This window comes from Xiphophorus maculatus, chromosome 19 (assembly GCF_002775205.1).
Source record: "Xiphophorus maculatus strain JP 163 A chromosome 19, X_maculatus-5.0-male, whole genome shotgun sequence".
In the NCBI taxonomy this organism is placed as follows: domain Eukaryota; kingdom Metazoa; phylum Chordata; class Actinopteri; order Cyprinodontiformes; family Poeciliidae; genus Xiphophorus; species Xiphophorus maculatus.
The window spans coordinates 10,279,762-10,298,083 of NC_036461.1; the positions used below are offsets into that span (position 1 = coordinate 10,279,762).

General features: G+C 34.7%; 1 protein-coding gene across 1 annotated transcript; it reads left to right on the plus strand.

The window, feature by feature from the left end:
* The first annotated feature begins 530 nt into the window (after positions 1-530).
* LOC106699841 lies at positions 531-14,911 on the plus strand. Its single transcript, XM_023352714.1, has 27 exons — positions 531-636; positions 2,278-2,346; positions 2,444-2,517; positions 2,599-2,614; positions 3,022-3,172; positions 3,298-3,460; positions 3,550-3,681; positions 3,769-3,879; positions 3,985-4,024; positions 5,410-5,510; positions 5,608-5,705; positions 5,852-5,999; positions 6,096-6,230; positions 6,352-6,459; positions 6,673-6,721; positions 7,917-8,014; positions 8,105-8,226; positions 8,355-8,511; positions 8,599-8,724; positions 8,797-8,907; positions 9,003-9,051; positions 9,977-10,077; positions 11,030-11,148; positions 11,235-11,500; positions 11,573-11,663; positions 11,746-12,023; positions 12,104-14,911. The coding sequence occupies exons 1-27, from the start codon at positions 531-533 to the stop codon at positions 12,178-12,180; spliced, it is 3,096 nt and encodes a 1,031-aa protein (XP_023208482.1). The 3' UTR covers positions 12,181-14,911.
* Positions 14,912-18,322: the final 3,411 nt, after the last annotated feature.

Sequence of the window (18,322 nt, forward strand, 5' to 3'; positions counted from 1 at the left end):
TACTTTTGCGTCCCCTCACAAAAGGTTTTGCGTTCCCTCGCAATAATCTACTGATCAGTTATGCGGCATAATTGAATACTGTAAGCCCTTCTTACAGTGGTCGCCGTACTTTCTGCCTTAATACAAGGTTATGTGAGGTTTTTCCATGTATGTTAATATCCCCTTGTGAAATATCTGACATTTTATATATTTTTCTTTAGTATAGAAAGGCACCACAAGCCTATGATATAAACAGAAACTTTCCGTAGGAAAGAAATAAAAATACATCCAAACTATTTGGACTATTTCTGAGTTATTATTGCGGGGTAATAAGTCATCTGACAGTTTTAATTGTGTTTCTGTTGTGTTTGTAGTCTGAATGGTTTAAAGGGCTGCTTTCAGTGCAGTTCCATCTTAGACTTAACAGGCATAAACATGCAGTAAAAAAATCGATTTTCAATCAGTTTTTTGCACCAAACAGTTAATAATAACAAACCAGTTTTCACTGAGGCTCTGTAAGAGCCATATGAATGAAATAAGTAATTATTGATATGACAGGAGCACGCGACTTTGACACTTGGGTGGTGGGCGTGGCTGTCATCAAGTATGAATGGGAAGGTTACTGGCGTGCTGGCTTTGTTTTGTATGAGGAAGCGGGTGAGCGGGGTGGTCAGTTCTTGCAAAGTTTGGAGCATGATAATCAAAATGGAATAAATAGATAATTGTGACAGAACAAAGAAGTAGTTTTTAGTTGATTGATACATGGACAGATGAGATTCCTCGAGTTAACCCAGTGCGGCCCTTTACCACAATTATTTTGCCGTGTTTTATAATAATAAAAATGTTTTATTGCCCCTCAAGGGCTCCGTAACAAAGACATTTTGAATAATGGCAACTTTGTATTAAAAGTGTCATTATTTACTGAATGACACTTTATGACAACAGTCATAAACATTCATGAAGATTTATTCATGTTCATGACAGGTATTATGTCATGCTTATGATGACGGGTCTTATTCACAACTCGTGAAAGTTTGTGTTTTGATATCAACTTATTGGAAAGAGTTGCAAAGTAAAACCAAAAAAAACTATCAAGGATTGGATTATTTTCCGATGTTGGTTAGCTTTATAAGAACAACACATCACGAGGGCAGCATTTAACTTCCTCTTACTATAGTTCAGTTATTTTAGGAGTATTTTAAGGACTTCAACAGAAGTCTTCTTGTAACACAAAACACAAACAGGCAACTGTTGCCATGTACAGTTATAAATGAAGTCTTTCTGCTCAGCAAGATCCAAATACAAATAGATGTTAATGCACTGCAGCAACTATATTTGTTTACGTCATTTCACTCACACCACTTTTTAAGGAAGTAGTTAATGCTTGACCAAATGAACCTTTAGCAGCAAAATGGTTGAATTGTATGTTTCGATTGTAAACACCAGTTCAGGCATTAAAACAACATAAATTATTTATGGTTGTTAATTAAATTAAACAATTACTTTTGATAACTTCCAGATTGCATAGCTTTTTACATGACAGACATGAAACACTCAACGGTCAAAATGGAAGGAAATGGAAACTGTGGATCATAACTAATTTGCATGTCACTTTTAAAACATACTACAGTTTATAACAAACAAGTCTGTAACAAAACAGACCCTCTGTTAAAAGTTTTCCACTCTGTCATCATGTTTATTTGCATGTTAAATAATACAAAAGGATAATGACGCCACAGAAGATGTGTTGTGGTAGTGATGAACTATTCAGACTCAATATGTGTCATACAACAGAAGCAACCGCAAACTGAGGTGCATTTAAAAATTACATATATTTTCAATTTGTGATTTAACTTCATGCTCCTGCTCATTTTTTTAAAATGCCACCATTGGCTGTAAATCATCGCTGGATGCTTGTTTTGAAGATTTTTGTTCTCTTCTCTGTAATTTTGCTTCTGAACCACTTTTGTAAAGCTTCTGGTAAGTAACAGCAGGTTTTAAAGATTATTCTGTCAGTACTAGTATGTGTTTGATTTGTAAAGTTATTTTATTTTATTTATTTATTTATTTATGTTACAGGCAGCAAAAAAAAACACAGTCTCAAAAACATACTTTTTCTCAGTGTGGAAGAAATTCCAATTGATCCTCATTTTCCATCAGGTGAGATGGACCGTATGCAAAAAAGGACTGCGGACATAACAATTTCCAAGGAAAAAATGTGTATATCTTATTTTGTTAATGTTTTTTTAGTTGTTTTTTTTTTTAAATTATTTGTCTGTTCTTTTTTCTGTTTTTCAGATGTTGTCTTTAAAGAAGAAAACGGAACTCACCTTTGTTTTAACATTCAGGCAAACCAGTCTAATGCGGGTACAGTTTTCTTATGTCTGACCTATCATCAGCTTCCTGCAAGTCAGTTTTCCATTTTCACCAGTAAATGATGAGGATTTTTTTTTCTTTTCTTCAGGTTGTTGTGGCATTGAAGATTTCGTCTGTCGCACCAATATAGTTCGGCTCAATGTCAGCACTTACAGCCTGACTGTCAGTAGAGAAATTCTACTCAAGCACGACATTGTTGTGTTACTGAACCCAATGAGCAATTTTTCATGCATGTTCTCACAGCTCCACAACTCAACAGGTACAAACGGTGGCCTCAATATCAAAACTAAATCTCCAAGTGATTAAAACCTTAGATGATCATATTCCCTCATACACTGAGTGCCTCAACTTCTAATCTATTTTGTTTGAATATTTTACCACTTAGAATTCATTCTCGATCTTCATAATTGTTTGAAGCCAGGTAACTACATCCTGTTGCTACATCTCTAAACTTTGTAGTACAATAGCTCTTAACTTGTTTTATTCTGATCTCAGGTGGCAGGAACATTAGAATCACTCTGGATCATCTATACCAAAATCAATATAATGATGCGCAGACTTGTGAAGGTATTCTAGATTTTAAGTTCCAATAATATTTTAGTAAACATTTTGTTCACAAAATGTGGTCACTTGTGTTTGTGTCTGTGCATGTGCTTTAATTCACAGATAGTGATAAGTACATGTTCAAGTTTGGATCTAAAATAACATCCATTGTGAAAATCATATCTTGTGAAACGTCAGACTCAGCTGGGATTCAGCAGCCGCTGAATCTAACTTTTCCGTACTCAAACAATGTCATGACTCTACAGGAGGCAGTGTAAATATCTTTTATTAATGGGGAAAATGCAAGGATGGCATGCACACTAATGGAGCTGCTTTGCATTAGTGCAAGATAGTTGAGTAATGTGAGAGGTCACTAATCAATTTTGTTTTTTATTACAGAACTATTATGAATAATTTCAGTTTCTACCAGGATCAGATGGGAGCTTTCAGAACAGCTTTTATCAAAATAGGCAACGTCACTGGGGCAATCACTAAACTGCAACCACAAGATCAAAGCCAAACTGCATTCAACTTTGGCTTCACAGCAAGTGGGGATGTGGAAGTATGCAGCTTCAGTTGATTCAAGAACAGAAAGAGAAAAAACAAGAGTTTATAAGAGTTCTAGTTAATTCTAATGTCTCTTTGTCCAAGATTCTGAAGGAAAGGAACAATGTGGATATGGACCTTGATGTACAGATTCAATTCTCTAATAATGCCAGTGAAATGGCAGTAAATAAAAATAGCACGTACGTTGGAGTTCTACTTTTTCCAGGAATGACCAATGTAAGAGCAAATTGGTTCTGAGTATGTAATTATTTATTTGAATAGAAATATAAATTTTAAATATTTACTATATTTGTCTTGTAACAGGTGGACCATGATGGATACTTTTTCAATAAAAAAGTGCTTGGAATTGAAATGGGAGCAAACATACTCAAATATTTGCTAAGCATCAACATTCACTTCAACAATGTGAACCTGGTAAAGATATATTTGATATTAATAATAAACTTTATTCTGACCAAAAAAAAGAAGTTAACTCTCTTTTTATCTGTTCTATTCTCCCTTCATTTTTATCCTTTTCAGAGTGGCACAAACATGTCTTGCATGTCATGGGATGGTAAAGGTAAGAACATTGTTTAGAATTGATTTAGAATTTCACATCAACTGTGTCTAGTGAAAGGACAAAAAAGTAAAGTTATGTCCTTTCCAGCACATGCTGGATTGTGGTAAGCTACAAACCAGTAGCTCAGCGAATGTGTGTGTGAATGGGTAAATGACTGGATGTAGTGTGAAGTGCTTTGGGGTTCTCTGGACATGATAAAGTGCTACACATGCCATATAATGATATAATTAGGTGGATAGAGCAGTGCAAGGCAAATAATGCTTGTTAGTGCTGGTGTACCCTCATGTTGTATTGCACGTCATTGTATCTCATGTACAGCTATGGTTTCTATGCAGGCTAACTCATTTGATGAAAAACATAGTTTTATCTTGTATTAAGTTCATTTAGGGCTTAATCTAATATGTGGACTCTGTGGAGTCTTAGTTGTTATATATATTTTTTTGTTTTAAATGTGATCTTTTTCTAATTTCATGGTCATGTATGTGTCTTCAAAAAGTCTACTAACTAACTAACTAGTGCCTTAGCAAAATAACTCAGCTTGTGTGGCTTGTTCACTGTGAAATCAAAGTCTTCTCTGGGTATGACTGATAGGTTTATTTTGTCACAACCTGCAAAGAATCAGCCAGAGACAGAGATTAGGTTTCTTTTAATTTCTTTTCTGCAGAATAGGAGAATTGAGAACAGACGCGACGAATCGCTGTCAAACACTGTCTGGACTCAATTCTGCCAGTTCTTTCTTTGCATTTCTCTTTATTGTATAGAAAAAGGAGGTTGGGCTTCTTCACACAGTCACACAGAGAATTGACCAACCGTCTTTACATTCTGGAGCCTCCTATGGACATGCCCTTACAAGGGCATGTGACTGACCACAACTAATCAGTTACATATGGAACTAATAACACATGAATGTTTAACGTTTTTAGCTTCCAAGCAAACATCCTAAACAAAGTTAATAATATACTACTCTACAAAAGAAAGAGAAGTTAAGTAAATATAAAAAGAAGAATAATAGAGTAATAATATGAAAAGAATAATATGAAAGAATAATATGAAAGAATAATATGAAAACATAACTTGTAAAATAAACTCATGAGTAAATGAACAGGAGGATAATTTTCCTAACAATGACCAATGTCTTTATCAACCCACAAGCTTTGATTAATGCATTTTTAATGGATGGAAACATTGTATGTGCTCCTGTTCCAGAACCTGGGATGAAAATTTGGAAGTTTTAAAGTATAAGTGCCTTGTGAAAAAGTTGTAGTGAAGATTATTTTCAGTATGACATGTTGGCACGAATTGACAACTTTTACACAGCTATCTAGCTTAATAGTGGGATGAAGTCTACTTTTATCTTCTCTTGCTGTTTTATTGCTGTACACCAGGGGATGATCAAATCTGGAGCACAAATAACTGCAGAACAAACCAGGTTAATGGCAGCATCACCTGCCAATGCTCCCATCAAGCATTTTTTGCAATTGGCATGGTAAGGTTTATCTGTAATTTCAGTTTATTGAAGCTACTGTTGTACTGCTGACATTTGGTGCAATAGGATTAATACAATCTCTTTTTTTGTAAATCAGACAGTTACACTTAAGAAGATGGATACTTTTTCGTGGATCATACCAGAGATAAGCCTTAATGACACCTTAAGTAGTCCTTTGAACCCAGCGCAAGCAGTGTAAATATCTTTTATTGCTATTGTATAGTTTAGAAAATATACTATGCATGTAGTATATTTTAGGAATTATACTATATAACTGGAACTGTGATATTGTCATTAAGTGGAAATGTAGATAATTGAAAGTACTTTTGTTTCCATTACAGGACAATAATGAAGAAATTAGACATATACTTTGCAGAGATGAACCAATCCAAGACGGCAAAAGTACAAATAGGCAATATAACTGGAGTGATTGCTAAGCTAGAAGATAATTCAACTGAAATGAAATTTGGTTTCACGTCAAACGGAGATGTAAATTTACACACCTTCAAATTTAGAAAATATCCAAGAATTATATGTCACTTGAGTTTCTCTGTTTATTTGTTTACTAATGTTTATTTGATATAGACTATAGGTGGTGAAAGCAACAGAGTTGATAATGGCGTTATGACAGAAATTCACCTTCCTCAGGAAGCCATTGCAATGGCAATTAAAAACAAAAGAAAATATGTTGGTGTCCTCCGTTTTCCAGAAATGCCTATGGTGAGACCAAATTTCATCTATCTCTTTCTCTCTCTCTATACGTATATAGGTATATATACTGTATATATACTCTGTATATATACAGTATATATATATCACAAGAGTATTTTTCTCTTAACAGAATAACACAAATGAACTTTATAATAATGAAGTGATTGGAATTGAAATGGGAGAAAACATAACAGGTTTGAATCAAACCGTCAACATCCACTACAGTAATTTAAAAAAGGTAAATCGAGAAACATTTTTCTGAGATCTGTTAACAATTGTTTTACACAGTTATCAACAGTTATTAATAGTTCAGGATTTTTTTGTTGTTGTAAAGTTGTTGCTGAAATTATGACATTGACTATTAACTACTACTATTATTACTCTGACATAATAATATTTTAAAAATATTATTTTTTAAATATTTAATTATTATTATTTTTTAATCCAAAAGGATGGCTCTGGAGCTGTTTGTGTATCATGGGATGGCACAAATGAAACAGGTTATAAACTTTTCTGTTTGACTCATTCTAAACCTTTTAGATAATTTTTCTACAAATTTCAAAACCTTGGCCATTTCTTTGGACTGTGAGCTTTTTGCTTTTGCATATTTTAATGGAGACTGTTTAGGATTTATAAGGTGCATAAAGGATGGATCACTTTCCAATCAATTATATTTAGCTAAACATTCAAAGAAATGATTATATGCTGTATGTTTCTTGGAAATAAAATTTATTTAATAGTAAAGTATGCTAAAGGTGGAGATTGCAGGAGCAGTTAGAGTTCTAAGGAACAATTTTATTATTAGACCAATGTGGTTGGGCCTGTGGCTTTTATAAGTGTGATTTCAAAACACCAGGCAGTTTTTGTAAAAAAAAAAAAGTTGATTATTGATCATCTTCATGCACCTTGGGAATCAGGAACATTGTGCCATTAACATCTTAGATTTTAGCAATAAAGTAAAAAGAAATATAAGAACTATTCAATAATTCTACTATATTGATACTGGAGAAAAGGAGCTTAGTAAACAAGCAATGAAAATTCGTACCTACACTAAGTAAGCTGAAACCTTTACTCTAGATTTATTTGTCTCACAAGAGTTTTAAGAAAGAAACTCTTCAAGTTTCATTGCTTGAAATTCTGAGTTGTACTTCTGAGCGCTACTTTTAGGAGCAGAGTCTTCAACAGGAATTTTATTCAATAGAAAGACAAATTCATCCATATGGTCTTATACCTGTTTGCCCTCACAGTTTAATAATTGAATAGCAAGACAAATTCATATTCAGAATCTGACTTATATTGAGCATAATATTAAAATCATAGAAACACTAATAAACTGATTTGTACACTATGGGGTATGAAGTTGCTTTGACTATTCTAAAACGGACACTTTGAGGTGATATTATATAAATGCAATTGTACAAGAAAAGTCATATCTGAGGTATTTTATGCTACAGCAGAAAGCAGCAGGATGCATCTTTCAAAAAATCCACGCTGTGCCAATTTGTTGTTTATTGGATGTAATGATGCTATATATCATGTTTACAGGCTAAAATTACATTTGATAATTTTAAAAACAAATTTTTGTCATTACATGGGCACTCCAATTTGTCAAAACAGAGCTATTACTTAGACATGTCTCAGTTATAAATGTCATTAAGTGTGATCGTAAACCTGTGTGTCCCTGCTGTCAACAAGGGAACCATACAGACTGGATCATTGAGGGTTGTAATACAAAGATCGATAATGGAATCACATGTGAATGCAGTCATCTCACATTCTTTACCTATCGGATGGTAAGATGATTCATGTAGTATCTGTTTTTTTATGAGTAAATATGACATTTCACACTTTTGACTAAAAATGTTGTATTTGCTCAAAATCAGAAACGTTCAACTGCCGAAAGTACCGATTCAAACAAAGAGGAAGAAAAAACATCAGGAAAAACACCTGAAAAAACCCTATCCCTTCCAGCTCCAGCCAATCCGCTGAATTCAGATGAAGCAGCGTAAATATTTAAATTATTAATGCCATTGATGCAAAAATAAGACAAACATCCACAGATACCAGTTCACGTCATTTTAACATGGTTCATTTTTTTACAGTTTACTGAAAATATGTATGTTTCCTCCTAAGAAATTTCATGAAGAATCTGAACTCCTTTCTGGAACAGATGGGAAATGTCAGCACAGCAGCCATTCAAATGGGCGGCATTTCTGGGGTCATTTCTAAACTGCCACAACAAAACCAGACAAAGATGGACTTTGGCTTCACCTCAGCTGGTGATGTAAAGGTACACAGCTTTCATGCAAGACCGGTGGTAACAGATTTATAAAAGCTACAAATGACTTTATTTTCTCATAATACTTGTTTGTGACAGATTCTCAAGGAAAGCAATAACACTGGCTTTGCTCGGGCAGTTCACTTTCCAAAAGAAGCCAGTGAAAAAGCTGTAAATAGAAATGGATCATTTTCTGGAGTGCTGCTTTTTCCAGATATTCCTGAGGTGAATTCAAAAGTCTATCTTATTATTGTAAAATATAGTTATTATTAATCACACTGTTTTATCTTTCAACAGCTTAACAAAACTAGTTACTTTTTCAACAATGAAATGATGGGGATTGAAATGGGAGTAAACATATCTAACCTCTCTGAAACCATTGACATTCACTTCAGTAATGTGAACACGGTAAAAAAGAAAAGAAAAAGAAAGGTGGTGTCATAATTACCTGTAGTTGGAGAGAATAAATGTTCTGATTTTTCTGTTTTTCTGTCTTGATGCAGACTGGATTCAATGTTTCTTGTGTATCATGGGATGGGAGAAGTAAAGATGGTATGTTAGTTCAGCTTAAATTAAGTTTATTTTATAAATGCATTTTTAATCTGACTCAGCAAGATGGTGTCAAGAATTCAAGTTCAAAAGTTCAATAAAACATTGTCATTTTGTTGAAACAAGGTCTTAAAATGTTTAAAGTGAAATAGAAATTAATGACCTGTACCTTCCAGGAAAACCTAATCTCCTTTAACTGAACAGCAACCAACTTGCTGTTTTGAAATTGAAGTTACGTTTACACAAGGAAACTGACATTATTTTCAAATATTGATTGGCAAAAAAGACAACTTAGAGTTAACTGCAGCTAACATGCCAGGCCATGCCCATGTACTTTTGATGCTTAGTTTCCATTTCACCACCATAGACCTTAATCCATGTCCGTCTCCCATGATCAAAGTGCTCATGTAATACATAACTCATCAGAAATTGTACTAACCAGGTTAAGTAGTACAACACAGCACTATACTGTCTTTATTTTTTTTTTTGTTAATTGGCTGTGCATGCATAGAATAATCCCAACAGATGGGCATTCTGCACATGTGCTCTTTTACACCTGCAGAATACTCCACACCTCTGCGGGGGTGGTACAGAAATATTTCACTCTGAGACCTGGTTTCAAAAATTGCCAGTATGAGAGACTCCAGTCACTAATGACTAGTGTCAACAAGTGACTGTATTTTTTTTTTTTTTTTTACAAACAAAAACTGTTATGGTTTAACTGAAGAATGGCTCTGTGTAATTGGAGCATTCATAAACTGGAGCTTTATGGTTAAACTTTAAGTCTTCCATTGAATACAAACCAGTAAGCACAATCTAGGCATCAAAATATCTGTTTAAAACTACTTTAAAAACTGTGTTTTGCCATATGTGTCATTTGTGTGTAACTACGTCTAGTCTCATGCTTTGTCTTTTTCTTGTTTATTAGGTGGTATAGCCAAGTGGATCACAGATGGCTGCCTAACAAATGAGGAAAACGGCAGCATCACATGCCAGTGCTCTCATCTTACATTTTTTGCCATTCTCATGGTAAAATAATGAATATGCAACTTCTTCAAAGCAATTTGATATATTTATGTTTTTTGTTCTTGTGAGGCTCAAAATCATTCATCTGGCAGATTTTAGCTTTGAGGTTGGAAGGCATCCTTGCCATCACCCTAGTCTTTAGGTTCCTCCATAAAATCTCGATGGATTCAAGTTGGGACTTTGGCAAGGCATTCCAAATGTTAGATTACTTCATGCCAGAAGAAACATGTCTGTCAAATTAAAGAATTCTGAATATTTATATATTATACCAAAATCTGCTTGGGTGAACACAAATTAATGTAATACTTTAGGGCAGTGGTTCTCAAACTTTTTTCAGTGATGTACCCCCTTAAAAATATATTTTTAGTCAAGTACCCCCTGACATGGGCAAAACATTTTTGGAATTAAAAAGAGGTACAGTGCTGTAAAATCACTGTCTGATTTATTAAAGCCAAACAACTTATATCAGTGAACCTGACAAATACATCCATATTGCAAACATTGCATGGTTACACAAAAAAGAAAAACAGAAGACGGTGACCACCAGGAAGGTATAAAACCAGTCAAACCGTTTTATTTTCAAGGATATTAAACTAAATACTGAATATAAAATTCAGTGCATGAACACACATTTATATTTTATCGAACTTTTTACAAAATAATTTTTCCCAAGACTTATTATGAGGAGCCTACTGATTTTTTAAAGATATTTTGAAAAGCTTCACGTACCCCCTGCAGTACCTCCACGTACCCCCAGGGGTACATGTACCCCCATTTGAGAACCACTGCTTTAGGGCTTAGCTTTACCTCCTGCTTGAAACCAATTATCAGACACCAGTGGTAATACTGACAAAATAAGCTATTCTAATTTAAAAGCACACATTTCTATGCAGTTTTTAAGCTATTTTTGACTTGTTTTCCTGTTGAGTAATTATGTTTTCCTGTTTGAAACCAGTCAGGTACTGAGAAGATCAGCTCCTCCGACTTAAAAACCCTGACCCAAATCACAAAAGCTGGCTGTGGTATATCCTTGTTCTTCCTGGGTGTGGCTCTCTTCATGCATTTTCTGACAAGGTAAAAATATAAAGAGGTCTGCTTTTGATTTGAATACTCCTCCTATGATATGTGTGTGTTTTACCACAAACCAATATGCCTTACAGGAAAACTAAAGCCAGCCAAGCCATAAAGATCCTCATGAATCTTTTCATAGCCCTTTTTCTCCTGAACCTTTGCTTCTTGGTAAATGAGTCAATTGCTAAACTGAAGATCTTAGCAGCATGTGTGGCGATGGCATCAGTTCTGCACTACAGTATGCTGGCCACATTCACATGGTTTTTCATGCAGGCTTTGCATTTGTACTTCTACGTGTTCAGAATCCCTACAGACACCAAATATTACATGTACAAGATTAGCATCACAGGATGGGGTAAGAGAAATACACACAAAACTTTAATTGGTTTGTCTGTAGATTATTATAACTAAAAGACATATGGTTCAGTTATTCCAGTTGTGGTGGTTGTCGGACTTCTTGCTTCAAGCAAATATGGTTACATTGACATTTCTGATGACAATGGAACATCAGTAACTATGTAAGTAAATATTTCAAATACATTAGATTTTATGTCTGATTATTGTGTGACAAAATAATTGCTTTTCTTTCATAACTTCCAGGTGCTGGATTCCTGATTCTACAATCTACTTAGGTGTAAACATAGGTTATTATGGCATTGTGTTCATCTTCACTTTACCTATATTTGTGGTAACTATAGTGCAGATCAAACAGTTTGTACCTAAAGAAGCAAAAGCCCAGGAATCTACCAAGAAAAGGTTGTTCTCTCTTCTTGGTCTTTTCTGCCTTTTGGGCATCACCTGGGGATTCGCTTTTTTTAGCTACGGCCCTCTGCTCCTTCCCTCCTACTACATCTTCACCATCCTTAACTCCTTTCAAGGTAGGCCTAAAAGTGACATTTTAGGCTAAATGCCTAGGAAGTAACAGAAACAAAATAACCAATGCATTCTGTGCTTGTAGGATTCTTCCTGTTTGTTTACTACTACTTCTCCAGCAAGGATCCTTCCAGAGGACAGCAAGCAAACCAAGAGCAGTAACCTTGCCACACAGAATGTGTACACATCTCCTTATGGATAAGTTACACGTTATTTCCTCCCTTTCTCCTATTTACTTTCACCAAAAATAACTTTCATTTACCTATGTTCAATAACTACAGAGAGCTGACAACTTGGACAGTACATGTATTTAATCATATTCCCAAATGAACTTCTAAGTCTTTGCTTGTGTAGCTTTATTACCAAGGCGCCATTTTAATGTCTGATATAAGAGACACCATGTTTCGGAAGTTGTACAGACATCAGAGGACAGCGTTTCATTTCTGAGGTTGCTAAAATGGTCTAAAGAGTTTTCTCTCTCTGTCTGACTCTTTACAAAAAGTGAAAATAGCAACTGTTTCCTGTAATGCAGTTCTTAGCCGCTTCTGAGATTAAATTAGGGTTTTCTTCCTTTGGATACACTCCTGGAAGTTGTCAGTTTGGAGGATTCCATGATTCAAAAAAAGCCCTATTTTATATTGTACGTGAAATCTCAAAGCTTCAGTGGAATGCAAAGTGTGACTGATCAGTATGTTAAATGTGACCCTTTTACAACTGGCTGAAAGATGCTAGGATGCAAAGAGGGAATCAAGCTGAAGGTGTGTGCACAGTGTCATTGACCAACCTCAAATCAGTTAGTTTGTTGCATGACTGCAAATAATTAACTTGAGCTGAAAGACAAGAAATTCCTCACCATTACCTGCAGTATAGCTAAGAGAATGTTCCATACTTAAAGTTATTCTCCAAAATGCAACTGCTTATTTATTCAGATTTTACTTATAGCAAGTAACATGTTCACATTTAAAATAGGACTCTGGTTTTATAAAACAAAAACATTAATAATGGGTACAGTGCCTTGTAAAAGTATCCTTACCCCTTGAACTCCTCTACATTTGTCACATTACAACTACAAACTTCAAAAAAGGTTTGTCAAGCAGCAAGAGTATCTACATATTTACATATACACAATATACATTGTATATTTTTAATACTATTATATTAAAAACAGACAAAGAAAAAGTGGCACAAACTGATGATATTTAGTTTTTTGATAAGCAAATCTCTTAAGAATTTAAGTCTGAAAAGTGTGGCATGCATTTCAGACTTGCATCACAGGATGGGGTAAGAGAAGTACACATAAAACTTTAATTGGTTTTGTCTGTAGATTATTATAACTAAAAGACATGTGGCCTCGTTTACTCTGAAGATCTCTACTAAGAATTTTCTCCTGGCTCTCATTGATTGTCTGGGAGAAGGTGGAATAGTCTGATTTTTAATAACAATGTAATGACAGTTTTAACAAATATGTAAAAAAATATATATATATTTTTTTTTGTAAAATTACACATTCCTGCTTTAACACCAAAGTGTAAGTAAAAACATCTACCATCTAACTATAAATTCAGCTAGACAAATTAGATTATGGCCATGTATTAGATGTATTTATTTCTGCTTGTGGGTTGGTTATTATCTTTGCAGTCTCACAGGCTAAGCTGTAAAACTCCAATGAGGATCTTTAAATGGGCTAAGTCACCCACCAATATCTGGTCAAAAGAAGTGTAGTTTAATTAACTTTGATCATGTCACTAAATATTTAAAATAGTTGAAATACAAAGACCATAAAAAAACCAAAAACAGCACCAAACATTATAACATTCAGTCTGAGACAAATATTCAATCTTACTTGTAGCTGGAGCTCTCAAATTTTCACCAGGAGGCACCATTGGCACATTTTTCACACTTCAGGTTCATGCAAAGCTCACGTTAGGTAATCCTCTCCCTCTGGCAGCACTTTCTGTTTGCAGACTCAGTAGCCCTGAGGGAGAAAACCCATTTTACATTGGTGTTACCTTATGTATGTAAACACCTACTAATAAGTTTATATGGTTGCTGAAAGACTTCTTATATTACAAAAGATTAAACAGCGCTGTAAAATTACTAGACAATTTTAACAAAATACACCAGTCTTGATTCAAATATTCATTGGTTTTAATCATATTATATAAATTCTGACCACAAACAGTATACTTTGGGATTTCTGTTTTAGACATGCACGGTAGGTGTATTAGAAATACTTGCCTTAATGTCTTTTTCCACATCCAACCAGCATCAAAAATTGTTTTTTTGAGGAGCATAATTGTTAATAGTTCATCTCTTTTTTATTAAAAAGATCAAAGAACCAATAATATGGTAGTAAAAATGGATGCAGGAGATGCTTGTAACAACAGAGTGCCAGGTAAACTGCTTTTGCTACCATTTCTACAGTATTTTGTTATTACTACAGTATTTTGTTAATACTGTAGTAATGTAAGGATAATATTACCCAAACATATTACCCTTTGCAGGTAAAACAGGTAAAGTTGTAAGCCACACCCTTTTGGTTTCATAATTCCAGGTATCTGTTCTGAAAGCGCTCAAGGCTCAGGATCTCAGTGGAGTGGATGAACTTGTACAATGTGAAATGACGAAGGGATATACGATAGGAGAGTTTGTTTTTGCATGTTTGTTGCACAATTAACATCTGTAAGAGGCTCGCCACTTGCATACATTTTAGCCCACCTGTTTACTTCCTATGTTTTGTTGCCTGTATGCATTTCTTTATTTAAATGTATTTGTAGATTTGAATTTAAATTTTTATTACACACTACTTGTATAGACCAGTTTGTGAATGCAATGTTTGACAGAAGCCAATGTAAATTAATGGGCTGCATTTTGTTTGTATCTGTCCTTTCAGTTTCACCCTGTCTAAACAAATAAATGGATAAAAAAAATTCCTGTCCTCAGCTACTGATTGGAGATAGGTGTTATCCTTCATATGTAGAAAAAAAGACAAAAGTCAAACATGTGAAGAGAAAAAAATCATCAGACCATCGACTGTCAATATGAGTTAAGTTTAGTAGCATTCATCTGATCAGGGCACATAGGTTTTGTGTATTCAGCGGGGTACCAGTGCTACAGACTGCAAAATGGAGGCATCATTGTTGAAAGGTATGTAACTTGTAGTTGCCAATAGAGTTACAGTCAAGAAGAGACAAAAACACAGGACATCAGTTCTCTGAAGAGGGAGGAATCGTGTCAAAAGGAAGTGGTAGCCAAGTTAGACCAGACAGTTTAGGATTACAAATTTGCTTTCAGGGAGCAGATGTAAATTAAATGGCCACATTTTGATTGGGCTTTTTGTTAGCTCCTGTGTCATGTACTTTTCCAAAAAAAAAAAAAAAAAAAACTGCAGAAAGTTTCCACCAACATCCAACTGTAGCTGTTGTTGGGAGTCAGGATTATGGAAACCAAAACTGCTGTAGCAACCTCACATGTTGACATAAAAATGATTGGGAATCAGATCTCATGGAATTATAATTAATAATAATTGTAATCAATAATTTACTATGAATTAAATTATTACTAATATTTAAATTATTTAGTTTAACCAGGGCACCAATTCCAGTATCTCTTAGGGAGGGAAGGGTTACACTGGTTACACTGATTTTAAGGTACAGATAGAGCCATTAACCCCATATGATAAAACAAACAACAAATAAACACAACAGTGGTGAACCTATCTAGTGTGATGCTTTATGTCTAATTTCCCAAATAAATGTCCAGCCACCAGTTTATAACCCATAGCTCTAGTGAACTCTGTTCTATGGCAGAACAATAATCTAAAGCTTACCAGCAAGTCCACCTTTAAATGGCTCAGAAAAGAAAAAAAAAAGAAAGCTTTGTTGTTCAGTGAATGCCCAAACTTAAATCCATTGAGATGCTACTGCACATCCTTAAAAACACTGTATAAAGAAACCTAAAATGTGGGTGAATAAAAACATTTTTCAAAAAAGAGAGGGACAAAATTAATCTACTGCAATGGTATTGACTGATTGCCAGTTATCACAACCATGTAATAGCAGTTGTTACTGCCTACAATGGCACAGCCAGGTTTATGGCCCACTTACTTTTTCCACTTAGTGCCAGACTGGATTGGAAAGTTTTATTGCCTTAATAAATACAACCAGAATTTACTCAGGGCATCGTTTCCTGATGTAAAAAAATGTTTCATGATCTGAAACATTGAAATGTGACCACTTTTTTAAAAAAATGGGCAAATAACTACGGCAATGTGAATTATATGCATGTCATGAGTGAATATACCGTTAATGCATTTATCATGCTTTTTAGCAGGTCAGGGAGACATTGCTGTTTTCACAACTGATTCCACTGTAATTCACATGTTACTCCAAACACAACTGTCCTCTTGTTCAATTATGAATTAAGCCTTTCTCTGCAGCGAGATCCAAAATGCAAACAGGTGCTCTCAAACTTTGGCAGGAATTTGCTTACTTCATTTGCATTGCACCACTTTTAAGGAAACTCTGAAAATGTGATCACGCAAGGCTCAAGCTGTGGCATGGATGTGCTGAGTAGGTTTATTCTGTCAATGAAAGTTAGTAAATTCAGATCCCCTGCAGTGGGTTAAATGGATCTCTAACAAGTGGATTTGTTAGAGATTCATTACTTTTAATTAAATGTGTAAGGTAGATGGCATTATCATATAAATGAAACAAAAAATGCCATCTATGTGCTAGAAAAATACATGTTTGACTTGTATTACTCATCACATCGTTTTTTAGAAAACAGCATTTTTTGGCAGTCCAATCTTTATATTCAAATCTTAAAATATGTTTGTGCCCTACAGAGACGGGGGTTCTGTCAGATTCTTAGATCAGCAGAATAAATGATGAATGGGTAATGCAATTATATTTATTGCCAGTGCAAGGATGTGAACAATGCTTTTATTTTAATATAAAAATAAGGCCACCTATTAAAGCCCAAGGATAGAAAGATTGGAGGGCAATTCAAGCTTAATCAATTTAGAGACCACTTCCATAAAATGTACATGTTTGTAGTAAGAAAAAAGAGCTTATACAAACTTCTCTTGCGGTACGACAACTTCCAAAGTATTCATGGCATGGTTGGCTTTAATATAAAGTCGGCCTTCTATCACCTGAAGAACATTTCCAGGATTAAAGGACTAATGTCTCAGCCAGATCTAGAGAAACTCATCCATGCGTTCATCTTCAGTCGTATTGATTATTGCAACAGCGTCATCACAGGTCTGTCCAACAAATCAATCAAACAGCTGCAGCTGATCCAGAATGCTGCTGCTCGCGTTCTCACTAAAACCAGGAAGATAGAGCACATAACACCAGTTTTAAAGTCCCTCCACTGGCTCCCTGTAGCTCAAAGAAAAGACTTTAAAAAACTGTTGTTAGTTTATAAATCACTGAATGGCTTAGCACCACAATACATTCCAGAACCTTCCAGACCTCTCAGGTCTTCCGGTTCTGGTCTGCTCTGCATCCCCAGAACCAGAACCAAACAAGGAGAAGCAGCTTTCAGCATCTATGCACCACAAATTTGGAACAAACTTCCAGAAAACTGTAAAACAGCTGAAACACTGACTTCTTTTAAATCTCAACTGAAAACCCACCTGTTTAGAATTGTATTTGAAATGTAATAAATTACAAATTTATTGATGTAACATGACTTAATGATTCTTTCTATATTGCATTGTGATTCTGTGTTTGTAATGATGTAAAGCACTTTGAAATGTCTTGCTGCTGAAATGTGCTATACAAATAAAATTTGATTGATTGATTGATTGATTGATATATGCAGATTGGTACAATGCAATAAAAACAATTTATTTGACCATTATGCAACCATCAACGCAAAGTCTTTTTCTGCTAGATTTATTAATGTTCCATCACAACCCCAGTGCAAATTTACATAGACTATAGACCTGTCTACTGTGGAAATCTATTTCTTTTAAAAATGCTTATTTTGCTATGACAAGGAACAGATAAGGAACATAAGCAGCACTACAAACAATTATGTGCAATAGAAAAACTGGATTTCTTAGAGGCGGATTCTTGGATAATAGAAATCAAATGAGGTCTTTGATGATAATCCAAAACATTTGCATTGCAATCCTGGCATCTGCGAGACACCAAAAACCCCCAAAAATAGACAACACAGACTCTGTAGTCATGCTTAAATTTGCAAATTAAAACAGACTGAATGGCAATGATGCCACAACAGGTTTCTGTTTTGATAACGCCAGACAATACCATTTTTGATCTAAACCATGTCG